General features: G+C 40.2%; 1 protein-coding gene across 1 annotated transcript in view; it reads right to left on the reverse strand.

Moving 5' to 3' along the window:
- Nucleotides 1–26229, reverse strand: part of MYO1E (myosin IE) — a 235103-nt gene that overhangs the window by 80682 nt on the left and 128192 nt on the right. The window contains exons 15-18 of the mRNA XM_073618829.1: nucleotides 16655–16740; nucleotides 11648–11729; nucleotides 11457–11563; nucleotides 8891–8989 (exon numbers count right to left, since the gene is read on the reverse strand). Of these exons, the coding sequence (XP_073474930.1) occupies nucleotides 8891–8989; nucleotides 11457–11563; nucleotides 11648–11729; nucleotides 16655–16740 (374 nt within the window). The remainder of the gene's footprint in view (nucleotides 1–8890; nucleotides 8990–11456; nucleotides 11564–11647; nucleotides 11730–16654; nucleotides 16741–26229) is intronic.

Consider the following 26229-nt stretch of genomic DNA (forward strand, 5'->3'; position numbering starts at 1 on the left):
AAAAACATTTGGAGAACATAAACATGCTAAAGGGGATATTTCACGCAGTGTAAAAACCAGCAATGAGATGTAAAGTGCAGAAATCATACAAGTAATCACTTATTGCATCATCATTGCTCTTTGCACTGCATTACCCACATAATCCTAATGTTGTCCTGGTCAAAATTAAAGTGTTTGCTACCAAAAAAAAAAAAAGAAGATCCTGTTCCCTTAAAGCATGAATAGCAGCACAGTGCTTGTACTGTGTATTTTGGCCCCCTGTATAACCTAAAAAATCTGGCTCACCCTGCCTGGTTCTGCCTTCCCCCCTGTCAACTGACTATGGTTCATCATGACTGCTGAGCCCCGACACCTTGGTCAGTTTACGTGCGTCCGTCACCTGCAGCTCTCCTCCCTGCTCACCCCCATCCCCTCCCTGCCTGTCAGCTCCGTCCACTCCCCAGCCCTCCCCTCCTGCTGCTATCATAACTACAGTATAACCATACAATCCCCTATGTAAAATAGCATTATGTGTCCCAGTGTCTGTGTTATATAAATAAAATGCAGATCTGAACCTTATATCCGAGCGTCTCCCAGCGCTCAAGTGGTTGCTTGGCTCTCTTTCTCTCTCTCCTCCCCAGCTGACATCAACGGGAGTTCTTGGCCCCTCCTGCTATAGCTTTCAGACGGGGAGAGGAGCGAGCAGAGGAGTCACGTGAGCACCGGGAGACACTCTGATATAAAAAGGCAGAAATATATGTATGTATAACACAGCCACTGGGACACACAATGTTATTTTACAGAGGGGATTGTATGATTAAACTATAGAGGCTTAACTACTTTAAAGTCAAGATTCCAGACATTCAACCATGTCAATCACTGCACTGTTAAAGTAGATGTTCCCCTAAATATTTATTATTTCTATGTGTGTTCACATACTGTATGTGTATTTTATAAATCATAGTCTCTATCATTTTCATGTACTTCTTCCTTTTGAAGTACCTGATTGACCTTGCCAGTCACCTTTCTTCCTTGCTCTAAAGTCTAAACTGAACACACAAAACAGATGTTGACCTGTTCTTGCACGGTCAGTTTTCATCTTTTGAGGCACAGGACGCTGAGCAGACAAACAGCTTGCCTGTATCGCATAGTTCATTCCCCCACCATACCCCTTTGACCAATCACAGCCTGCCTCTGGCACACACCCCCTTCCCAATCACAACTTGCCTTTTGAACACATCCCCTGCTCAAGCACAGCCTGAATCTTGCCTCAGACTGAACAGACTATAGAATACAGGCATGCAGTGTGTCTGCACAGTGTCCTGTAACCCCGCCCCCCACTAACAGGAAAAAGAAATGCATGGTCACAGGACTTAACATTTAACTTGTAAAATAGGCAAGACAGATCATTTCTGAAAACAAAAAGCAGTTATAATGCCTGCATAGTTATTACTGCATTAGAAAGCCTCTATCCCATAGTATATTCATAACTACTTTAAGGTTGGCTGTACTTTTCCTGTGGATCACAGGAGTGCAGTTCGTTCTGCACTCCTGTGACCCATCTTCAGACAGCGGGCGGAAGCCTGCTGTCGGCTGACATCACAGGGATCGGGCAAGATCGTGACAATGAAGTCGGGATCAGCCCACATGCCTGAACTAGCACCTAGATCAGCCCCTCATTAAGCTGCTGAGAGCCTGAGCCAGCTGCTCCCGCCCCCTCCACAGCCCAGCACTCAAGTGAGTGCAGGGGGCAGAGCAGAGAGCTGCTGACTGATAGTCAGGGAGTGGTGAGAACCGAGTGATTGGCAGTGTTCAATCGCTCGGTTCTCAATGTTAGAGGTGTCAGGGAACTGATACTGCATCCAGCTAGGTAAGTATGATACTTAAAAAACAAAAAAAAACCCATACATCCCCTTTTAAAATTCAAAGATTTACTTCTTTGCATTTCAGAAACATAGCAATTTAAAGATTTACTGCGGAAATATAGAGTATGAGTATGATCTTAGCTTGCTTTACTAATTGATATATCAGATCATCAGACTACATAGGGATTGCTGCTCTGCCCTGCACATATGTCTGCATGTAACAGGCAATGAATTAATTCATAACCTATTGATATAACGGCACTTGTTTTATGTACCCTTACAATTCCTTTAATTGGCAGTCTTCCATGATTCTTGCTTAACTTTCTTATCTAACGTCCTTCGTGAACAGGGTTACTAAAAAAAGTAGCAATCAATATCATGTGACAACAAAGTACACTGAATGAAAAAGGGTAACATGGCAACTACAGAACTAGTGCAAACATGAATATATCCGTGTCATATGTGTTCACTGTGTAATGAAGTTATTACTGTGGTGATGAAGGTGTACAAGCAGACCAGCTGCATGTTCACAAGTTTAATTTTAGAGATCAAAATTGATATTTGTCTGTTTTATTCATGGCTTCTAACCAGGTTTCCAATTTATATTGCTATATGGGGTCTACAAATTTTTCATATTTTAACCAATTCGCATCTGGGCCAATTGTGGCATTTCTCTTCTACATGTAAAAAAATCAAAATTTTTTGCTAAAAAAAAAAAAATAATACTCAGAACCCCTAAACCGTAATATTATAATATACATACATACATACATACATACATACACACACACACACACAAGATTTCACATGGTATTTGCGCAGCAATTTTTGGGGAAAAAATACACTTTCACAATACACAATTTTAATGCAAGAAAACACCAATGATAACCCAATTGTTGGTAAAATATAAATGTTACGCCGAGTAAATAGATACCAAACAAACGCTTTAGAATTGTGCACATTCATGGAATGGCACAAAACTACGGCATCTCTATAGTTGACGCTTACTTTTTTTTTTTTTTAAAGGTTATCAGTTTAGAGTTACAGAGGCGGTCTAGTGCTAGAAATATTGCTCCCAACATTCCCAGCATTACCTCATGTGTGGTCCGAAAGTCGTTTACATATGCGGGTGGGATCTACATATGCGTTTGCTTCTGTGTGCGAATATAAGGGGACAGGGGCGCTTTAAATTTTATTTTTTTTATTATATTACTTTTTTTTTTACTTTTACACTGTCTCTTAAATTTTTCTTTTTGATCACTTTTATTCCTATTACAAGAAATGTAAACATCCCTTGTAACAGAAATAAGGAGTGACAGGTCCTCTTTATGGAGACATCTGTGGTCAATAAGACCCCAGATATCTCCTCTACCCTGGAAAGCATGAGAAAAAATTCCTCAAAAAAACATTGATCTCTGCTTTCCGTCTTCGATCACCAAGGGAGAGCCCAGAGAGGCACCAGAAGGCGGTGGGAGGGGTGGGTGGGAGGCGACGTCACTTCCGGCGGAAAGTGGTTAAGGAAGGTTGAAATAAACCTCTTCGGTACACTTCACCAGTTTACAAATACTTCCATTGAGTTTTCAATGAAAAGTATTTATATTACCTTAAACCTCCTGTAATTCATTATACTCAGTGGGGTGAAGCAGGAGAAAGAACATTTCTTGCTATATCGCAATTTGTTTAGTATTTTTTTGGTCATATTAGAATTTTATAAACCACAGTAACATTTTGCAGTGAAACAAGGCAAATCAGGCTGACATACTGTTAAATGAAAAATATAAACCTAAGCAAGTAATCTAAAGCAGAACTACACTGGATCTGAGTACCACAAACCAAAAACACAACCTAATTCATTTTTAATGGCAAGCATAACCACAGCAAGGTCTGCCGGGGGGGTCAGGTGTCGTCTGAGTCGCCATGTTAGAGGCTCTAGCAGGCCGCGCCGGAACTCTGGAGGTTGCAGTTTGCCTGCTTTCTTGCCCGGTGTCACCGCTCTGCCCTTGGGCATCCCCAGGGACCTCAGAGAAACGATCGAGGAATGGTAATGTAATGTAAAGTCACACTGCTGGGACTGGCCAGATGAGAACGTACAGATGGCAGAGCTCCTCACTACACTTCCGGTCGTCATCTTAGATACGCCTCCATCTAATTCATTTTTAATATTCAAAGCAAACTCCCCCATGCTTTATTTTGTTTAGAAATCACTTTAACCTCCCTGGCGGTATGATTATTTCGGATTTTAGGTGCTGAAAGCGGTACAATTATTTTGCATGGAAATTTGGCGTTTTATATTGTAGGCCTGTAATTCTTAACAATAACACACTTAAATCTGTCCAAACAAGAGTCTAGTAGATATCCCGGGTATGATAACACAAAAACATAAATTATAATATAATAAATAATTAAAAAAAATAATAATATAATAATAATAATAAAATAAATTTCCCCACGATTCACTATCGCTCAATTCTGCAAGTGTTCTAATTTATTATCGCTGTTTTCTAGCTGATTTAAAGCCACTTTTGACGTAAAGGGACACTTTTTGGTTGCTATGGACAATCTCCAGTTTCCAGGCAGAAAGAACAGTATATATCATATAAAACTGCATGCAGGGCATGGGCCAAAGCACTGGGGACAAAAGGGATGTGAAATAATTTCATACAGTACTGTAATCTGTAAGATTACAGTACTGTATTGGTTATGATTTGTACATTTTTTTTAATTTGCCGCCAGGCTCCGCCCCCGTGCGTCGCGCCGCTCGCAGGGAACGGAGCCTGGCACGGAGAGGCTTCAGAGGAGACCGAGCCCACGGACACTGCGGGGGACATCGCAGGATCCTGGGGACAAGGTAAGTAACGCCGCACCAGGATCCTGCAATGTAATCCCAAGTGTGGCTCAGGAGTACCGCTAATGGGACTGAAATTTAACCCCGAGCCACACTCGGGATTACCGTCAGGGAGGTTAATAGACACCCCCCTAGGATTTCTGGCTGTGGCCATCTTGAGTAAGGGCAAATGATTCATAACCCATTTACTTCCTTGAATTCATCTGCTCTTAGCTCAAGCACGCATGCAAGAGAGTGAGCTTAGCTAAAAAAAAAAAAAAAAACACTTCTCCCCTCTTGAAGATTCCTGGGATGTATGACATAATTTGCCTAGGCAAGAAACCAAGAAGTAACTGAAGAAATAAAAAAAAAAAAATTAAGTAAATATGATATACTCTCCTATCCATTTACTAATGCTAGCAGCATGAGGATTAAAAATAATCAATGTTGATTGTGAGAGCGAAGTGCCACTTTAACTGTCAGTCTGAACTGACCAAATAAAGCATGCTTAATAGTAATTTTGTTTTCTTAAAGCGACACTAAACTCTGGTTAAAAAAACAAAAATCTATTCAAAATATGTACTTTTAAAACAAACAAAAAAAAAAAAAAAAAAAACCCTGTTGCCCTCACCCTACTCCAAATTCAATGTTTTTTTTTTTGGATGCTGTGATCTGACTTCCTGTTACAGGGGGATCATGCAGCATGAATGAAGCCACCCTCTATGTAAGAACGTAGCCACCCTCTCTTGCTCGCCTCCTAGCTATATTAGAGACTGTGGACCATGGGACGTGTAGTTTACATAGAGTAGTGCACATAATGGTAACTTGCAATGCACTGCTTTTTCCAAACAAATGGAAGTGAGGGGAAAAGGAAAGATTTGTGAGCTGACGGAGGACATTGCAAATAGGCATAAAAACACAGTAAGAAACGAACAAATTTTGAAAAATAGATTACAGGTTAAAGGAGTAGTGAATGTGTATGGATTATTTTTGGAGAATAAGGATGTTGTTTAGTGCCACATTAAAGTGATCCTCCTCATCTGGGGTCCCCGGCCGGTGCCCCCGGCTCCTTCTGATTGCAAGCCGCTTGCTAGGGGGGTACTCGTGCAGATTTGCTCCAGAGCTGCACTGTGTGTGTCTATTGACACAAACAGGGTGGTTCAGCTCTGTTCCCCATCACTAGATTTGATTGGCAGCAACAGGCGGGTCCAGTGAGGAGGGAGAGAGAGAACAGTGCTGCTGCTCTCAGGCACAGTGTTGGACAAAGATCTGGCTCAGGTAAGTGTTTAGGGGGCAGGGAGGAAGCTGTACCTAAAAGGTTTTTTGCCTTAAAAGTGAAGTATGAGGTTTCCAAAAAAACAAAAACAAAAACAAAACAGGGCCACCCACAAAATGGAAGGTCAGTGTATGGCCAGCTTTGGAAAATACTGAATTGCCATGAAAAACAATCAGCTAGCATTTCAGTTACTTTTTGAGTTGACATCAGAACTCGTGTGCCCATTTCATCTCTATTCCTGTTTGGGTGACAATCTCAAATTTTGGTTTTTATTTTCTACTTTCATGCTCGGTGATAATGGTAAACGGACAAAATGGGGGCACAGACAGCAATACAAACCTGACAAGTATTCTAATCCTATCCACAACCTAACTGGGCCATAGACAAATGACATCCTCGCTTGGAAGTGGAATACTGGGGTTATGACTGTAGCAATAACCCTGGAGTTGTTTTTTTTCTTTCAGCCGGCGATTCTCTAACTACTAAAAGTTATTTGAGTGGCAGATACGCAGCTGGATCACTTTTAGAAGTGGCAGGAGGGGGTCGCTTGCACGGTCGCTCAGTCACTGGGTCCCCCCCCCCCCCCCTCTCGCCACTTTCCGGTGGTACTTGGGCTTCCCTGAATGATCGGTAGCTCCACGGACAGATCCGAAGGTGGCAAAGGCTCGTAACAGATGAGCGTTAGAAAGATAGCCTCCGCTCATCTCTATTGTCTATGAGGACCGTAGTTACTGCTACAGGACGGCAGCTGTGTGACCGGATCACGTATATATACACGTGATTTGGCATTTATGCCTGTAGGAGGCTTACCATATAATGCGACCCTCCATACTAAGTGTGGTCACATGCACATTGTGAGAGTCTCCCAGGGTGCTCTCTGCAGGCTCCACATCCTCAGAGACACCAGAAAAGTATCTGTTGGTTGTCACCATATACATCCACAACTTGCAGGGAACCACTGCACCACAGGGAATTAGCTTAGCAGGACTGATGCACATATGATAAGAGACACTCCACATAACATAAAACCACCCATAAAAAGGAATTAAGTCTAAGCACTTACAAACGTCCAGAAGTAACACAGCATATCACATAATACAGCAACATAGAATTCCAGCTTCGCACATGCTCAGTAGCATGTATCCGGTTCAGCCCTACCGGTTTTGTCACAAATTACATCGGGGTGCCAATTTCATTTTGGTATTGAGATTGTGAGCTGTGCACTTGTTATATACCTATATCTGTTGTGCTGAGTATCTAGTCATTGTGTCAGCAGATAATATATACATAGATTCACCTGAGTGCAGATATTTCACTTCTATAGATACAACTAGAGGCGAGTTTCACTGGGAAGTAAACACTGCAATATCCTGCTCCGCATTACTCATTCAGGCCAGTGTACACATATGAAAAGGGTTTACACTTCCAAGGCCTACCCGAAGAAACACACAATGGTCATTCACTGTGATCTTTGCATGCAAATAAAAAATACTACACATACGTCTACCTAAACCTCCGATTACTCATCACTGCCAGAAAGCTGTCAAAAGAATTGACAGCAAATAGAGAAACATACATTTCCAGTCCTGTCAATTCCTCTACACAACCTATTTTACTATAGCTTCGAGGACATGAATGAGGTCACTGACTTACAGGGTTGCACCACACTAATCTTGATTGATTGTGTAATGGCCTCCTGTATACTCATAGGGCTATTTAGATTTAAAACAGTTCTGCCAACAGTAACAGATTTCAAAATGAATTAGTTTACTCTTTGTATCTCACTTAAAAAGGGGTTTTACATTTTAATGAAGTGGGCAAAACCTTCATCCTTCAGTACAATGCAGTTCTTAGCCTTCATGTATGATTATATCCGCTGTTTATTTCCACTACATTATAGCTTCTTAGTAGCTACTGACCATTAGCTGCAAGCAGGGGGTCAAAGCTTGGCACTTGGAAAAAAGTCTGATTATATATATATATATATATATATATATATATATATATATATATATATATATATATATATATATATATATATATATATATATATATACATACATACATATACATATACACACACACACACACACACAGTAAATCTGTTCCCATGTTTAAAGCAGATGTAAACCGCAGCAGGTAAAAAAACCAAAAAAACCAAACACACACCTGTAAGACAATGGCATAATGTGCAAGTATGCATCGCATACTTGCACATTATGGAATACTTACCTTAGAACGAAGCACGCCCGCAGTGCTAGTCACCGCTGAGAGGGCCGACATCGTCCCCCTGGTCTTTCTTCCGGGTTCACATGCTCCAGCTGTGTGATTGGCTGGAGCCGCAATGACGTCACTCCCACGCATGTGCACGGGAGCCCTTGGCTTCCACACGAAGCTCTAAAGCTCCGGCAAGGTATACTGGACCTTCAGAGCGCATGCACCAGTGATTTTACTGGCTGCATGCAAGATGAACATCTCCTTAACGGTACACGTTTAGGAGATATTCATCTTACCTACAGGTAAGCCTTATAGGAGCTGATCTCTTCTCCCCTCTCTTCCCCTTCACGCAGGAAAGGGGGTCACAGGGAAACAAATGCTTTTTTACCCTAATGCAAGCAATGCATTAAGGTAAAAAAAAAACATTTTTAGGTTTAGTGACACTTTAAGTCCAGAAAATCTGAAGAAATACCTAATTACCTAATTAGACTATTTAGATACAGTTTACACATTTTAAGAAAATCTCTTCTCCCAAAACTACTCATTCTTTCATTGTTTAATCATTTCTTTTATTGGAGGATCCTAGCAACATCTCATGGGTAAAATCATACTTCTCTTTGTAATTCTGCACCCAGCACTGAGAAGTTGTTCTGGTGATTTCATAGGTCCGATTAGAGTCTCCCTATGGGAAGAAATCATGAAAAGATAACAGGAGAGTGTCATCCTCACCTCTGCAGGAATTTCTTGAACACCCTCCTGTAGGCATACCCTGCTCTGCGTACGCGGATGTTTTCCTTCAACCCTAAATATTCTACTTGATGTTTGACCCTAGAGAAAAATTTTAGACACTGGTGTTAAAAGGTTAGGGTTATGCAAAAGTATACAAAACATTTTCCTTTTCAGTAAGGGCATGACTGACTCTGCTCTGGCTAATTCTATTTTTATTACAGTAACCCAGTAAATTGGTTACATTTTGCTGAACAAAAACTAGTATACACAATTTTTCATCAAAGGTTAAATTGTCCAGGCAAATCACAGAAAGTGTATGTATGCGTGTGTGTAAATATATATATATATATATATATTTTTTTTTTTTTACACTTACATACACAAATATACACACACACTTACACCGTGCCTTGAAAAAGTATTCATACCCTTTGAAATTTTCCACATTTTGTCGTCATGTTACAACCAAATACGAAAAAAAAATTTTTTTGGCATTTTATGTGATAGACCAACACAAAGTGGCACATAATTGTGACGTGGAAGGAAAACGATAAATGGTTTTCAATTTTTTTTTACAAATAAATATCTGCAAAGTGTGTTGTGCATTTGTATTTAGCCCCCTTTACTCTCCTACCCCCAACTAAAATCTAGTGGAATTGCCTTCAGAAGTCACCTAATTAGTAAATAATTACCTGTGTGTAATTTAATCTCAGTGTAAATACAGCTGTTCTGTGAAGCCCTCAGCATCATGAAGGCCAAGGAACACACCAGATAGGTCAGGTATAAAGTTGTGGAGAAGTTTAAAGCGGGGTTAGGTTATAAAAAAAAAAAATATTCCAAGCTTTGAACATCTCATGGAGCACTGTTCAATCTATCATCCAAAAATGGAAAAAGAGTATGGCACAACTGCAAATCTACGAAGACATGGCTGTCCACATAAACTGACAGGCTGGGCAAGGAGACCATTCATCGGAGAAGCAGCCGGCCCATGGTAACTCTGGAGGAGCTGCAGAGATCCACAGCTCCGGTGGGAGAATATGCCCATAGGACAACTGTTAGTCATGCACTCCAAAAATATGGCCTTTATGGAAGAGTGGCAAGAAGAAAGCCATTGTTGAAAGAAAGCCATAAGAAGTCTGTTTGCAGTTTGCAAGAAGCTATGTGGGGGACACGGCAAACGTGGAAGAAGGTGCTCTGGTCAGATGAGACCAAAATTTAACTTTTCGGCCTGAAAGCAAAACGCTATGTGTGGTGGAAAACTAAATACTGCACATCACCCTGAACACACCATCCCCACCGTGAAACATGGTGGTGACAGCATTATGTTGTGGGGATGCTTTTCTCAAGAAGGGACAGGGAAGCCGGTTAGAGTTGATGAGAAGATGGATGGAACCAAATACAGGGCAATCTTAAAAGAAAAACTGTTAGCCTCGGTTCACACCAGAGGCGGCACGACTTGCAGGTCGCCTCACCGAGGCGACCTGCACACGACTGCACGGGCGACTTGCAAAACGACTTCTGTATAGAAGTCTATGCAAGTCGCCCCAAGTCGCCCCCGAAGTCGTACAGGAACCTTTTTCTAAGTCGGAGCGACTTGCGTCGCTCCCCTTAGAACGGTTCCATAGCACAGAACGGGAGGCGACTTGTCAGGCGACTAGGTTGCCTGACAAGTCGTCCCCGTGTGAACCGAGCCTGAGAGTCTGCAAAAGACTTGAGACTGGGGCACAAGTTCATCTTCCAGCAGGACAACAACCCTAAACATATAGGCAGAGCTACAATGGAATGGTTTAGATCAAAGCATATTCAGGTTTTAGAATGGCCCAGTCAAAATCCAGACCTAAATCCAATTGAGAATCTGTGGCAAGACTTGAAAATTGCTGTTCACAGATGCTCTCCATCCAATCTGACAGAGCTTGAGCTATTTTGCAAAGAAGAATGGACAAAAATGTCACTCTAGATGTGCAAAGCTGGTAGAGACATCCCCAAAAAGACTTGCAGCTGTAATTGCAGTGAAAGGTTGTTCAACAAATTATTGACTAAGGGGGGCTGAATATGAAATGAACGCCACACTTTTCACATATTTATTTGTAAAAAATTTTGAAAACCATTTATCATTTTCCCTCCACTTTACAATTACGTGCCACTTTGTGTTGGTCTATCACATAAAATCCCAATAAAATACATTTCGGTTTTTGGTTGCAACATGAAAACAACTTGAAAAATGTCAAAGGGTATGAATACTTTTTCAAGGCACTGTGTGATATATCTACCTATATCTCCATCTATCTATATTTCTCTCTCTCTATCTATATTTCTATCTCTCTCTCTCTCTCTCCCCATCTATCTATCTCTATCTCCATCTATCTACCTATATCCATCTATCTCTACCTATCTCTATACACATATATACATACACACACACACACACACACACACACACACACACACACAATATATACACTTTTTTTTTAACTTTGACCTTACACCAGTATAAAAATACTCTTGGTCACAATCAACATTCATTACTATTTCAGGCCTAAAGAAACTCCCATATTTCATCACATACCTGTTTTCCTCCCAGTCTCTGGGTTTCTTTGTCTCATTTGGTTTGATGCACCGGATATAATGAGGAGTGCATTTCATCAATGTATTCACCAAGTCATTTGCTTGTTTCTGTGAATGTTAAATTACATGTGATTTAACAAAAACGAACAACGCACTTACTGGACCAAGGATGTATATATATTTTTTATTTACCTTGATTTTACTGCTTGCAGTAGTAGGACGCCCCTTCTTTTCTGCTTGAAGATTTTCTGGAAACAAAGCCTTAATGAAAGGCCTAAAATATAAAAGTGGATGCAAAAAGATCCGCTTTAGAGTTAAAAGCTCCCTTTGAAACATTCAAGTTAAGCACAGCGGGTCAGAGATTAGCACTGTTAATGTGCTGCAGTAATGGGACCCCTAGTTAATTCAGATCTGGGAGGGCAAGAATTGATGTGACCGATTTAGTATTCTCCAGGATATGGGAATGCTTTACAAAATCTATATAGTTTTTAAAAATAAATTCATTCACTTGTACTCCACGATACCTCAATTTATTCAGCTTTCCTTGCACAAAAGGGCCTTCTAACTAAACAATTGAACTTGAGCTAAAGAACACATGCCCCAAGACATTTGCTGCCATCATAACGTTCATTTACAAGGATTCACCCCAGACTAAATGGTAACTTTCATTAATATTAGAGCACTGCTCCATAGCTGTATTAACACATTGTAGCTGTACTACCAGGGTACAGTATCTTTCTCTTGTGGTTTCCATAGCTCATACATTATGCATTTAGTCTGTAACACTATCCTCAAACCTAGGAAGGCCTACAAAATGAGGATTATTCAGTATGGTACGGGGAAAGCTTGCACTAGTAAAACAAACACAATTAAACAATTGCAATCATTCTTTGAAGAAACTTGAAAAACTGTGTGTAGTTTAATGAAGCAGAACTATATAGGACACCTTTGTAATAACCTCTCAACAATCCTACAGTCATGCATTTTTAATATTTTTTTACCCCCTTCCTTACGCAGTTGTATTTAAAACATACAAAATGCTTAACTGACAGGAAGCCCAAACCACGGCAAAATTATACCGTACACAGACATAAATAACAGCCACGCACTGTCATCAAAGATTAGCCTGTGGGAAAACCTCAGGTTCTGAAAAGCTCTTACTCTAAGTATTCCTTACATTTCTGGCACCCCATTGTCAAAACAACTAGTCATTTTTAAAACGCTTTTGTTGGGAAAAATAACCTCTTGGTCTATTAAGAGACCATAACTACTATTTCTTCCCCAGATTGTGTTTTTTTGCACCACTGACTCGGAAAAAGCTTGTCATATAAAAGGCTGCTCAGATGCGAGGACTGCCAGCTACGCTCACAGTGAAAAGCAGGCAGCTCCTATTTCATACAATCTACGTTGTACAGTTCATAAGAAGCGTCTTTCCAATTCTACCCAGGTGTTGTGTAATGCTACCCATTTATATTAGATGCAGATTGACTGCTAAGAAATTATTTCATCAACAAAGCATCTTCTTTGCACTTAATAGGGGCCAACGATAAGTTTTTATTGAGTTTTCAAAAGGAAATTGGTTTGGGAAGCCAAAAATAAAAGATTTTCAAATGAAAAAAATATTTATATAGAGCCAACAGTTTGCAAAGCACTTTACAGCAGACAGTATAGTTACAATACAATTTAATACAGGAGCAATCGAAGATGCTCCTGCTCATTGAAATGTGGCTGCCTTTGATACTGTTCACCACCCCCTCCTTCTCAAAAAAAAAAAACTTTACTCCTTTGGTCTCCGTGACTGTGCTCTTCGCTGGCTCTCATCTACTTCCTCCTCTTGCTTTCTCTGTCAGGGTCGCCCAAGGTTCTGTTCTTGGACCTCTCCTATTCTCAATCTACACATCCTCCCTGTGTCAGCTGATAGCCTCCCACGGCTTTCAATATCATTTCTACACCAATACTCAAATCCATCTCTCCACCCCTCAGCTCACTCCATCATTCTCCTCATGCATCACTAATTTACTAACAGACATATCTGTCTGGATGTCACACCAATTCCTCAAACTCAACCAGTCCATAGCCTAAGCTCGTGATATTTCCTTTCCCACGTGCCTCTTACTCTGACTTCTCTGTTAACAGCAATGGCACAACTATCAACCCACGTGCCAGGGTGCTAGGGGTTACCCTGAACTCTCCTTTTGACCCCACACCCAATCACTTTCCAAAGCTTGCTGCCTCAACCTCCGCAACATCTCCAATATATGTCCCTTCCTAACCAATGAAACCGCAAAGCTCGTAATTCACTTCCTGGTTATCTTTCGCCTCGACTACTGCAACTCCCTCCTCATTGGCTTACCTTTAAATAGGTTATCCCTCCTTCAGTCCATCATGAATGTTGTTGCCAGACTCATCCACCTTACAAACTGCTCAGCGTCTGCTACACCTCTCTGCCAATCCCTCCACTGGTTTCCACTCACCCAACAAATTAAATTAAAAATTTTAATAACTTACAAAGCCATCCACAACTCAGCCCCCAGCTACATCACTAACCCAGTCTCAAAATACCAACCAAATCATCCTGTTTGTTCCTCCTAAGACCTCCTGTTCTCTAGCTCCCTCGTCACCTCCTCCCATGCTCACCTCTGGGACTTCTCCCGAGCCTCTCCCATCCTTTGGAATTCCCTACCCCAGTCTGTCTGACTATCTCCAACTCTATCCACTTTTAGGCAATCCCTGAAAAAAAACTTCTCTTCAGAAAAGCCTATCCTGCCCACACTTAACAACTGTACTTTCATTTTCTTCATCAGCTCACCCCGCACAGTTATTACCTTTTGTATCACTTGACCCCCCCCCCCCCTCCTAGATTGTAATCTCTAATGAGCAGGGCCCTCTGATTCCTCCTGTATTGAACTGTATTGTAACTGTACGGTTTGCCCAAACATTGTAAAGTTCTGTGCAAACTGTCGGCGCTATATAAATCATGAATAATAATAATAATATTATTATTTCTACAAAGAACGAACATAAAATTCCTAAGAGAATCTTAATAGTGGCCTGTTGAGTGCATGCAAAGCAGTACTCCGACAGAGAGGAAGAGTCAAGTATTTTGAGCCGATCCTGAATCTAGCACTTACAGTGAGCATATATAGGTGAGAGAACACAATGATAACCTCAATACCATGCAGCTTTTCTTCCATGCCCAGGCAAAGGCTGAGGAGTGTTCTAGACCTGGCTTTATTGCTGTATAGTGTGCAAAGTTATCCAGGACACAGCTATGCGGTCTGGTTGGGATGCCTGAACGTAAAGACTGACTGCACTGGTAAAACTTTTCTAAAGTATATATAGCCGAGTTCTGCTTCAATAAATTGTATACGGTGGTAGATTTTCTACATGTTAATGTGGCGTGCACAACAGTAAATATGTGATAAAAGTGAGAGAAGTCAAAACTCAGCACCTGCTAAGCTCCTGAAAATGTGGCACAAAACGTACTGGCTGGGGATCATGGGTAACAGTAAGTCACATTATCATAGAAAAATCTTGCCTGGTCTTCATGTCAGCATCTTCTACATTCTTTCACCATTATTTATTAAATTGGTAAACAATATATTAACATACTCTGAAGAATTATTAGCAATTACAGTGAATTGCATGCTATCATGCATGTAATTTATATGCCAATTAAGGCACGAGATCTTGATTTAAGTACATGCAATAACTTAAGGAGAGGACAGTTGCCTGTTCTGGCTCACTTTAGGGTGGACGGATCTTATGTTTATAACAGACATCTGAATTTAGAATGTTTGTTCATGGAGTGCTCTGACAGTAGAGAAAGTGAAGAGCTTTTGGCACTTAAAACTGGCTATAAACCTCAGATGAAAGCTGAACATGTAGGAATGATCTGATAAATGATTGAGGTCTTTCAGTCAAGTACAGGTATAAACATGAAGGCCCAGATTGCCTGAATACTCATTTTTATGTCTATGCAGCAGACACCACCAGCATCATATTATTCCCAGGAGAATAGTGACCGGGAAAGTAGTGCTGCACGATTAATCGCGGAGAATCGTTATCGCGATTCTCCGCCCGCAACTCCGGATTTGTGTGATTCTGACTATCAAGCTGTTGTGAGCTGAAAAGCGCACACCGCACCCAGATCGATGTTGTCCCCAACATGTTTCCCTGTTTCAGAGCAGAGGGGAAGCCGTTGGAGCTTCAGCAGAAGAATGTGATTGGTCATGGTCAGGTAAGTAATCTTCTTCACAGAAGTCCCGGGGACAAGCGTGACTGCAGTTGCGTGAGCAGCTTTACTTTTTTTTTTTTAGAATCATGGAGGGAGAGCCATTTTATATATATTCAGAGAGAGAGACATTTTATATATATTCAGAGAGGGAGAGACATTTTATATATAATATATATATATATATATATATATATATATATATATATATATATATATATATATATATATATAAAATGTCTCTCCCAATATATGTAAAATATCTCTATATATATATATACACACACACACACATATATATTAAAAAAATGTCTCTCCCTCTCTCACTATATATAAATAAAATATCTCTCTCTCTCTCAAATCGCTCTCTCAATCAATCTCTCTCTCCTAAAAAAAAAAAAAAAAAATTTATGTTGCGAGAATCGTGATCTTTTTATTCTAAGCAAAAAAATCGTGATTCTCATTTTGGCCAGAATCGTGCAGCTCTACGGGAAAGGTTTTAACACCTGTCAGATGAACGGTTTCTCCAGCTGAAGTTGGTTGCGTCTACTTGTGGCACTGGTATGGGCCTCAAATGTCTATGGCAAACCTCTTCCACAACCGATACTTGCTGACCTCAGTATCAGGAAAACAGTATAGAAGAACAAAGGATTAAATAAGGACACAATGGAGGACGGTTGCATTTGGGGGATGGCGAGTCCAAAATCCTGCTGTATGTGTCTAGGGATGCATACAGCCCTGCTCGAGAGTGAGCCTGTAAGTGTGCCCCCATGGGTAGCAGCTTCCAATGGAGGCGCACAGAGAGGAGGAGCCAAGAGCACTGACTGGGAACCCCAGAAGAGAAGGTTCAGGGCCACTCTGTGTTCTAGTTCTACTTGCTCTAACCAACATCCTAGAATTTTCTTGTACTTAACTACAACTGTGTGGTAGAGTTGGTAGAGGTATGAAGGAGAGGCAGTACTTACAATTGACTACTTTGCATCAATTCAATGAGGTCCGTAAAAAGGACATCTCTGTTTCTTTCACAGAATCCGTCCATATCGTAAGACACCTACAAAACAAAATTAATTGCACAAATTAAATATAAAAGTGTAATTATACCACATTTATGCCTGTAGAAAGTGAGTAAATAAAAAGGGACAAATCCAGATCTAGATTCTCCCTAAGCTAGCTAAAGGGTGAATGACAGAAATAATAAATATTTATATTATATATATCAAAAATGAGGATGAGAGCTCTGTATGGTACAATAATTTTACTTCAAAAGTCCATCTTCATACAACATCAGATAAATTCAAACAAGCAACTGTACAGTTTTAGGCATTACAATGCTCTTCGTCAAGCTATATTTCACAGATAGCTTAATAAAGAGCATTGTAATGCTTGAAACTGTACAGTTGCTTGTTTGAATTTATCTGATGTGAGATGTGTATATGTATATGATGTGAAATTGGACTTTTGAAGTAAAATTATTGTACCATATAGAGATATCATCCTCATTTTTGCCGTTTCATATTGGTAGATCACTTGAGAGCCCACTGTTGATGTAAACTCTTTGCAGTCACTTATCTATGGCACAGGAGGATCGACTCACTGCTGTCATATATATATATATATATATATATATATATATATATATATATATATATACATATACACATATACACATATACACACACACACACACACACACACACACACATATACACATACATACACACACTAACTTTAACATAACCATGGACGTGTGCCTGGACTTGCTTTAAAAACTGCACCCAAGGTTCAAGTCCACTTACTTTGACAATCTGAAAATGAACACTGCTAAATAAAGTTAGAACAAAAGGCACTGATTGCCTTTTCAGATAAATTCTGAACTGTTTTATATTACCAACTATAGTTCTGAAAGCTTTTACCATTGTAGAACCAAAGGATGCAGGTGGGGACTAAACAAATAATAATGGCATTGTCAGACAAGAAAAAAAAACACTTGTTTTGAATCCTACTTCCTAACATTATAGGTCAGACAATGACACCATTCAATTAGAAGACGACATCAGTTATTTTATAAAGTGAATATGGTCGTTTACAGGCGCTGAATCATCACCTTGCTTGTGTGGATAGAGTAATCTGTTAATTTTTTTTGTTCAGCCCGCTGGCTTAAGAACGAAAATAAAAAATAAAAATCTCCATCTATCAGCTTTGCATTTTTACATACTTGATTTTCCATAATTTATTATTGTATTAAATATAGAGATTAGATTACCCACTAGAGGGAGCTAGTCAGACCGTTGTTCCTAATTTTTACAGACAGTCTATTGACTGGAATGGTACCAACTGATTGGAGAAAAGCCAATGTAGCACCAATATTTAAAAAGGGCCCAAAAAACATCCCTGGGAATTACAGACCAGTTAGCCTAACATCAATAGTATGTAAACTCTTGGAGGGGATGATAAGGGACTATATACAAGATTTTAGTAATAAGAATGATATCATTAGCAGTAATCAGCATAGATTCATGAAGAATTGTTCTTGCCAAACCAATCTATTAACCTTCTATGAGGAGGTGAGTTGCCATCTAGATAAAGGAAGGCCCGTAGACGTGGTGTATCTGGATTTTGCAAAAGCATTTGACACAGTTCCCCATAAACGTTTACTGTACAAAATAAGGTGCGTTGGCATGGACCATAGGGTGAGTACATGGATTGAAAACTGGCTACAAGGGCGTGTTCAGAGGGTGGTGATAAATGGGGAGTACTCAGAATGGTCAGGGGTGGGTAGTGGGGTTCCCCAGGGTTCTGTGCTGGGACCAATCCTATTTAATTTGTTCATAAACGACCTGGAGGATGGGATAAACAGTTCAATCTCTGTATTTGCAGACGATACTAAGCTAAGCAGGGCAATAACTTCTCCGCAGGATGTGGAAATCTTGCAAAAAGACCTGAACAAATTAATGGGGTGGGCGACTACATGGCAAATGAGGTTCAATGTAGAAAAATGTAAAATAATGCATTTGGGTGGCAAAAATATGAATGCAATCTATACACTGGGGGAGAACCTCTGGGGGAATCTAGGATGGAAAAGGACCTGGGGGTCCTAGTGGATGATAGGCTCAGCAATGGCATGCAATGCCAAGCTGCTGCTAATAAAGCAAACAGAATATTGGCATGCATTAAAAGGGGGATCAACTGCAGAGATAAAACGGTAATTCTCCCACTCTACAAGACTCTGGTCCGCCCGCACCTGGAGTATGCTGTCCAGTTCTGGGCACCAGTCCTCAGGAGGGACGTGCTGGAAATGGAGCGAGTACAAAGAAGGGCAACAAAGCTAATAAAGGGTCTGGAGGATCTTAGTTATGAGGAAAGGTTGCGAGCACTGAACTTATTCTCTCTGGAGAAGGGACGCTTGAGAGGGGATATGATTTCAATTTACAAATACTGTACTGGTGACCCCACAATAGGGATAAAACTTTTTCGCAGAAGAGAGTTTAATAAGACTCGTGGCCACTCATTACAATTAGAAGAAAAGAGGTTTAACCTTAAACTACGTAGAGGGTTCTTTACTGTAAGAGCGGCAAGGATGTGGAATTCCCTTCCACAGGCAGTGGTCTCAGCGGGGAGCATTGATAGCTTCAAGAAACTATTAGATAATCACCTGAATGACCGCAATATACAGGGATATGTAATGTAATACTGACACATAATCACACACATAGGTTGGACTTGATGGACTTGTGTCTTTTTTCAACCTCACCTACTATGTAACTATGTAGCTCTTTTTCTCTACAATAAACCTTAACCACTAGGATTTCTGGGGGAATTTAATAAAACTGCAGCTTGCAGACAACAAAAGCTGTAGGTGACAACGGGTCAGCTTCTAGCTTCATCTTGTTCAGTTAAAGAGGCGCTCCAGTCTGGAAAAATAAAAATAAAGTCAGAAGCTACAAATATTGTAGCTGCTGACTTTTAATATAAGGGAACTTACCTGCCCATGGATTTCGCAATGTGGGCACCCCAAACCAATTCGTCAATCAGCTATGGGTGCAGGCACCGGCATTGTACATAAGCATTTCCTATTGCGCATGCGTGAGTCACACTGCACTTTCCAAGTGGTCCCGCTGTCTTCTAGGACCTGTGTGTCCCAGAAGATAGCTGGGGGAAGGAGGGGGACCAGAAATGCACGTAGTTCACCAATGGGCGATCTTACATGAAAGTAGGACTGGGTACCTGTCAAAACCAGGTACCCACTCCCCCCCCCAAAATAAAGTGACAAATGTGGCAGTGGAGGGGGGAGGGTTTGGACGAGTGGAGCTTCCCCTTTTGGATGGAGCTCTGCTTTAGGCTTTGAAAATGAAAGAAGCTGTTTGGTTGCCATGCACAGTTGCTCCAGATTCTGTCTGCTCCAGTCTTCCAAATTCCCCTATATGTATTTCACTACAATCAACCGTTCTGCCTAGCTATTGAGACAAAATAACCACAAAAGGAATGCATTGCATTCTTGGCTCAGCAGACTGACAGACGTGCATTGGGATCAGGAGCAATGACGCATAATCATTAGAGTAGTAGCAGCTAAGCAGGATGCAGAGCCTGCATAGGTAACAAGTGATAAAGGCTGTCTCTAAACATATCAAAGCTTTTAAAACAAAAAAAAAAAAAAAATTGCTAGTTAAACAGATGGCTCGGAACTAGCATGCAGCCCCTGAATTCAACACTCCTAATCTGCATACTGGTTTTAGATCAGCAACTCCTAGTACTCAAGTGAATCATCATGACAGCCAGGCAACTAGCATTTTCAGGAGAGGTCAGCAATGAAAACCTATAAAGGACATTTCTCCCACCTCAGGTCTCTTTTGGCATTTCTTTTTTTCAAATCAAATATATTAAGCCAATCTTTTACATGTATCCCAAAAAAAAAAAAAAAAAAAAAAAAAAAAAAAGTACTTTTTGCAAAAACGGCTACCTGGAAATAAAAGGTCAAATGAAAGTACTGTACATCTGTGTATCATACTTACAGTTTGACAGATGTACAGTACTTTCCATTACCACAGGGGATTTTAGACTTTGTTGGCTCAATTCAGTTCAACAGGACCAGGTCCATAGACTAGTATTTGCATTTATAGTCAAATACTGCCAGCTAAGCTTAGTTTCATTCATTTTAGGGCAATGAGTCAGCCAGCACTAAACCAATGGTTCACTTAAGGGGAACCAGTCACAAGGGAAACATGGACGTTGGCAATGCGGCCCTCTCCTTAAAGTGGTAGTAAAGTTCAGTTTTAACTTGTACCTACAGGTAAGCCTATAATAAGGCTTACCTGTAGGTACAGTGAATATCTCCTACACCTGCACTGTTTTCGAGCTATTCACATGGGATGCAGCGCATGCGCTTTGAAGGGATGGCACAATCATGCTGTTTTTTCAGAGCTCCGTGCCATGACTCCCACGCATACGTGGCTCAGCTTTCATACAGCTGGAGCCCGTGAACCCAGAGGGAAGACCGGGTGAAGATGGAAGCCCTGTCAGCGGTGACTGGTGGTGTTTTATGGCAAGTATGCCATAATGTGCTAGTATGCAGTGCAAACTAGCACATTATAACATTAACTTGCAAAATACTTCTTTTTTTTTTTTAAAGGACTTTACTACCACTTTAAAAAACAGTATGTACCTGGCATGAATTCTGATCCTCTTGATTCTATGTGAGTCACTGATCTGGAAATATACATATAAGGATTTTGGACTTTTTCTCCAACTTTCCTAACCTGGTCCTATTTTCCAGGCCAATGACTCAGTGTTATTTCACATTTACAGCCAAAATGTAAAGGTGGATTAACACCGGACATCCTCCCCCCATTTCTCCCTGTACTTACCTCTGGGGTTCCTGGGATGTCAGCATGTATTTGAAATCCCTGCTTTTCTCCCTGATTGGTTAGCACCAGAATTGATCTGGCCTATCCTGAAAGAACTTATGGAGAAAAGGGAGAAAAGCAAGCATTTCAAATCCCCAGACCACTGGAGCGGCTGTGCAGGTGCCGACATCTCGGGAACCCCAGAGGTAAGTAGAGCGGGGACCAGAAGGGTGGCGACGGTGTCTGGTGTTAGGTCACCCTTCTATTTTTGCTGTAAAGGTGAGCTAACCCTTTAAAGCTAGTGGTTCAGCATGTCATCAATGATAGCCTCTACATTTCTCTTATGACAACACTGCTGTCAAGATAGTTATACAGAGTACATTTGAATTGACCTGAAACATACCATGGGAAATACACAAGATGTGGGGGTCTGAGCCTACCTGTTCATGGAGTAAGATGTGTGGTGTGTAATCTCATCTACCAGACTGATCCTGTAGCTGCTACACCATTTTTATATTTTACTGCCTCCATGCTCATGGATCCATGACAAGTTCTGTGTTTGGCATGGTTTGTGCTCACATTACTCTTTAATGGCAGAATTAATGGGCATGCTTACATCATCACCTCTGCCAGCCAGACCACAGTGGTCCCCGTTTTTGTGCTCCATGATCTATGAAGAGTTCTTTATGCTCACAATAAAGCGAACTGTACTGGACTCCAGATGAACCATGCACCAGACCACCTTTTCCAAGCAGTCCTGGGCATGGTACATTCAACCATGCCAGGGCATAGTTTGGAGAACGCAAACTACACAAACCAACAAGCCCAAGGGATGAACCATGTCTGGGAATAGTTAAAACATCTAGTGCGAGTACCTTAGACTCTGTTCATGACAGAGGAATTACTTGATTCTATAGCCTTTTATTTTTTGCAAAGTTCCTGGAGTTGATGGGTCTACACGCTAAATTTTATAAAGTGTTACTCCTCCATTCTGGCATTGCACTTACCGGAGATATAATGAAGCAGGTCAGACTGCTCTCCACTCTTTTTACAGGCATTAATTGTTGTACTCATTAAACCTGCCAAGGACCCTAGATATTGTGAGTTGTATTGGCCAATCTTCATATTACCTACTGATATCAAAATTCTGGCACACAGTTTGCAGTGGTTTTTGTTGCAAGGCTTGGTTCCTTTATTTTAGACTTTAAAAAGGAACTTCAAAACTACTCAGGAAAAGAAATCCTTTGAACTAAGGATGATAATTCTATTTGACACAAAAGATAATGGACTAAAAATGTACCGTAGACCTCAGTTTTCTAAATCACTATCCAACATTTTTACGACCACTCTCAGCTCTGACTCTTCACCCCTCCCATTCCATAATAGCCCTTTCCCTGCCTTATCTCACTAACTTTCCAAGTTTAACTACCACTGCTGTGTATGTTTCAGGTTGTCTGCTAAAACATTGTGTATTGGTACTGCATACCTGTACTTTTTTTAGCTCACATTTTATAGTTATTGTACTGTGCAACGCCTCAAACTTGCGGGAAAAAAAAAAAAAAAAAAAAAAAAAGAAGAGAGAAGATGTTCAAAAAGTAGCTATATGTCTAAAGCAATAAAACTAGAGACAATCTGGCGTTTCCTGTCTATCCTGCATGTGTAGGTGACAGGGGTAAGGACAGGGAAGCACTTTGGCTCCAGTGACTCCTCCTCCCCTCTATCCTGTATGAACAGACCTCAGCAGCAAATAAATTCTCTCAGTGCCAAGAAATGCACGCAGTGTCCCTTTGTGATCTGATATGCACTGATGCGCATTGTGTTAAATAAGAGGATTATTCATTACATGCTGCAATGCAACACATTGTGAATAGGTTTCGTTGAAAACTATGTATCTAAGCCCAAGAAAAGATCGCTGTAGCTGTCCCTCACTTCAAGCTATGTGTTCTAACATTTTAAGAATTACTTTTCACTTAATTAATTATGAAATGTTGCAAATTAAGATTATTATTATACAGGATTTATAAAGTGCCATTTTCTGCACAGTGCTTTAACCTCCCTGGCGGTTTTCCTGAGTGTGGCTCGGGGGTTAAATTTCAGTAACCCCAAACCACACTCGGGATTGCATTGCAGGAAACTGGTGCGGTATACTTACCTTGTCCCCAGGATCCTGCGATGTCCCCCTGCTGTGTCCGTGGGCTGTGTCCTCCGCCCGATGCCTCTGTGTGCCGGGCTCCATTCCCTGCGAACGTCGCAACGCACGGGGGCAGAGCCTGGAGGCAAATTCAAAACATTGAAAAATCATAATACTTACAGTACACTGTAATCTTACAGATTACATTACTGTATGAAATTATTTCACCTCCCTTTTGTCCCCAGTGCTTTGTCCAATGCCCTGCATGCAGTTTTATATGATATATACTGTTCTTTCTGCCTGGAAACTGGAGATTGTCCATAGCAACCAAAAAGTGTCCCTTTACATCAAAAGTGGTTTTAGACCAGCTACAAACCAGTGATAGTAAATTAGAACACTTGCAGAATTGAGCGATAGTGAATCGTGGGGAAATTCATTTTATTATTATTTTTTATAATTATTTATATTTATTATAATTTATTATTGTGTTTCAAACTTTATCATACTCGGGATATCTACTAGACTTTTGGACAGATTTAAGTGTGTTATTGCTAAGAATTACAGGCCTACAATATGAAACGCCAAATTTCTATGCAATATAACTGTACCGCTTTGAGACGCAAAAATCTGACATAATCATACCTACCGCCAGGGAGGTTAATGGAGGGTGGAAGTTACAATGATTCCTCTTGTAGTGAATTGTAAAGGCCCCTGCTCATTAGAGCTTACAATCCAAAGATAAAGTTATTTGTCCAGCCAGCAACTGGGGACTTCACATGCAATTTCTCCAGCTGAAAAAAGCCTGCTTGCAGAGCTCAGTAGCTCAAGTAGAAAATAACACAAAACGTGAACACCCTAATGCAACAGATTAATTTGAGATCTCAAAAAAAGCCAGCCTTTCTAAAAGGAGACGATCGCTTGGCTGTCTGTTTAGCTAACCGGTAGTTCCCTGGGGATCAATACATTTTTTTTATTTTGTAAAATAAAGTATAGATATGGTAAAATTACATATATAAAAAGTCATCTTATAAATCCATACAACAGATTATCGTAAAACTGACCATCCCAAAAAAAAAATTGCTCTTTAACGGCAATTTAAAAAAGTGAAGTCACTGATCAGATTGTGTTGTCCTGCAGGGGTATCTGGATCACAAGACTGGCTTAATAGAATTGCAGCTTAATTCACATGCAAGACAATTCCATGTATGTATTTCAAACATGAATTCAGCCAATTCAATATGCAGATGACAAAAATGAACTGAATTATATTTGTAACATTATATGTACAGTATGTACGGTTATTTTAGGTATGACTGCAATGTCACAATGAGCATTGGTTTAAAATGGCGAACACTTGGCTTTGTAAAGTAGGGAATCATTTGATACAAAAAGGTAAACTGTATGTAAAGAACCATTCTAAATCACTGTGTCACCACGACTTCCAGGAATGTGAACAACCATTCAGAGCTTTAATTAATCATTTTTTGGCGCTAATTAAATTCCCAGAGTGCTTTGAATTGAAATTTTCACTTAAGGCCATGCTGCTGATAAAATTCAATCTGCTTTCCAGTTTTACTGTTGACCACAACATGATTCTAAAGAAATGAGCGAACACGGCAAAGTGTAAACGTCTGTCAGCACATTCTTGGGCAATTAAACATAATGCATACACATAGGGAGTATTAAATAAACACTGAAGCAGGTTTATTAGGATCTGGATGTCAGTACAAAAAAATGAAGACACTGCAAAAAATCTCACCAGGCAGACTTTACACAGATTAATTGTGGATTAATTCAGTTCATAAACACAAACTGTGCACTGCTAAAGCACTTTGGGATGGCTTCCCAGGAAAAAATAAATAAAAACACTGGAGAAAAAACAAAGAAAAAACTGGTGAAGTGTTAAGTGGAATTGAGAAATAAGGAACAATGTTCAGCACTATGGAGAGCACTGGAACAATGTTAAAGAAAAAGCCACTACATTATTTTAAAGTGGTTGTAATTCTAAAAAAAAAAAAAAGCTTATTTTAAAGCATGATCAATGACATAGTGCTTTTGCAGTGTAATTTGTCCCTTTCCATGTTCTAAAATACCTGGTTAATCCAGCCTGTTCCCTCTATGTGTACCACCCCTCCCCTTTCCTCCTGCCTGTTAATACATGACACAATTACTTGTATCCTGTTTTAGCAAGATATTCAGTACAGCATGTCATTTTTTTTTCTTAATTATGTTGAATAATTTTTTATTAGGAATTTTCAAACTTTAAAAATCAGGTAGAAAAAAAAAAAAAACCAAAAACAATTAAGGTCTTTGATTCTGATAGTATATCAAACAGGGAGCATAGGTACAAACATAACCACAGGTAGAAATAATCTCCATGTGAAGACTATAACATCATTCGGTAAAATGTAGAATATCAATTAATTGATTACAGGAAAGTAACCATTGGAAAACTCTGTGTACACGGTAGACAGAAGACTCAGTAAATATCTCTAAGGCATTTCAGGAAATGTTGGCAGCATCATCGGATTAGGTAGGTAATGCAACCATCCATTACAGAAAACAAGTA

This window comes from Aquarana catesbeiana, linkage group LG03, assembly GCF_042186555.1.
Source record: "Aquarana catesbeiana isolate 2022-GZ linkage group LG03, ASM4218655v1, whole genome shotgun sequence".
NCBI classification, from domain to species: Eukaryota; Metazoa; Chordata; class Amphibia; order Anura; family Ranidae; genus Aquarana; species Aquarana catesbeiana.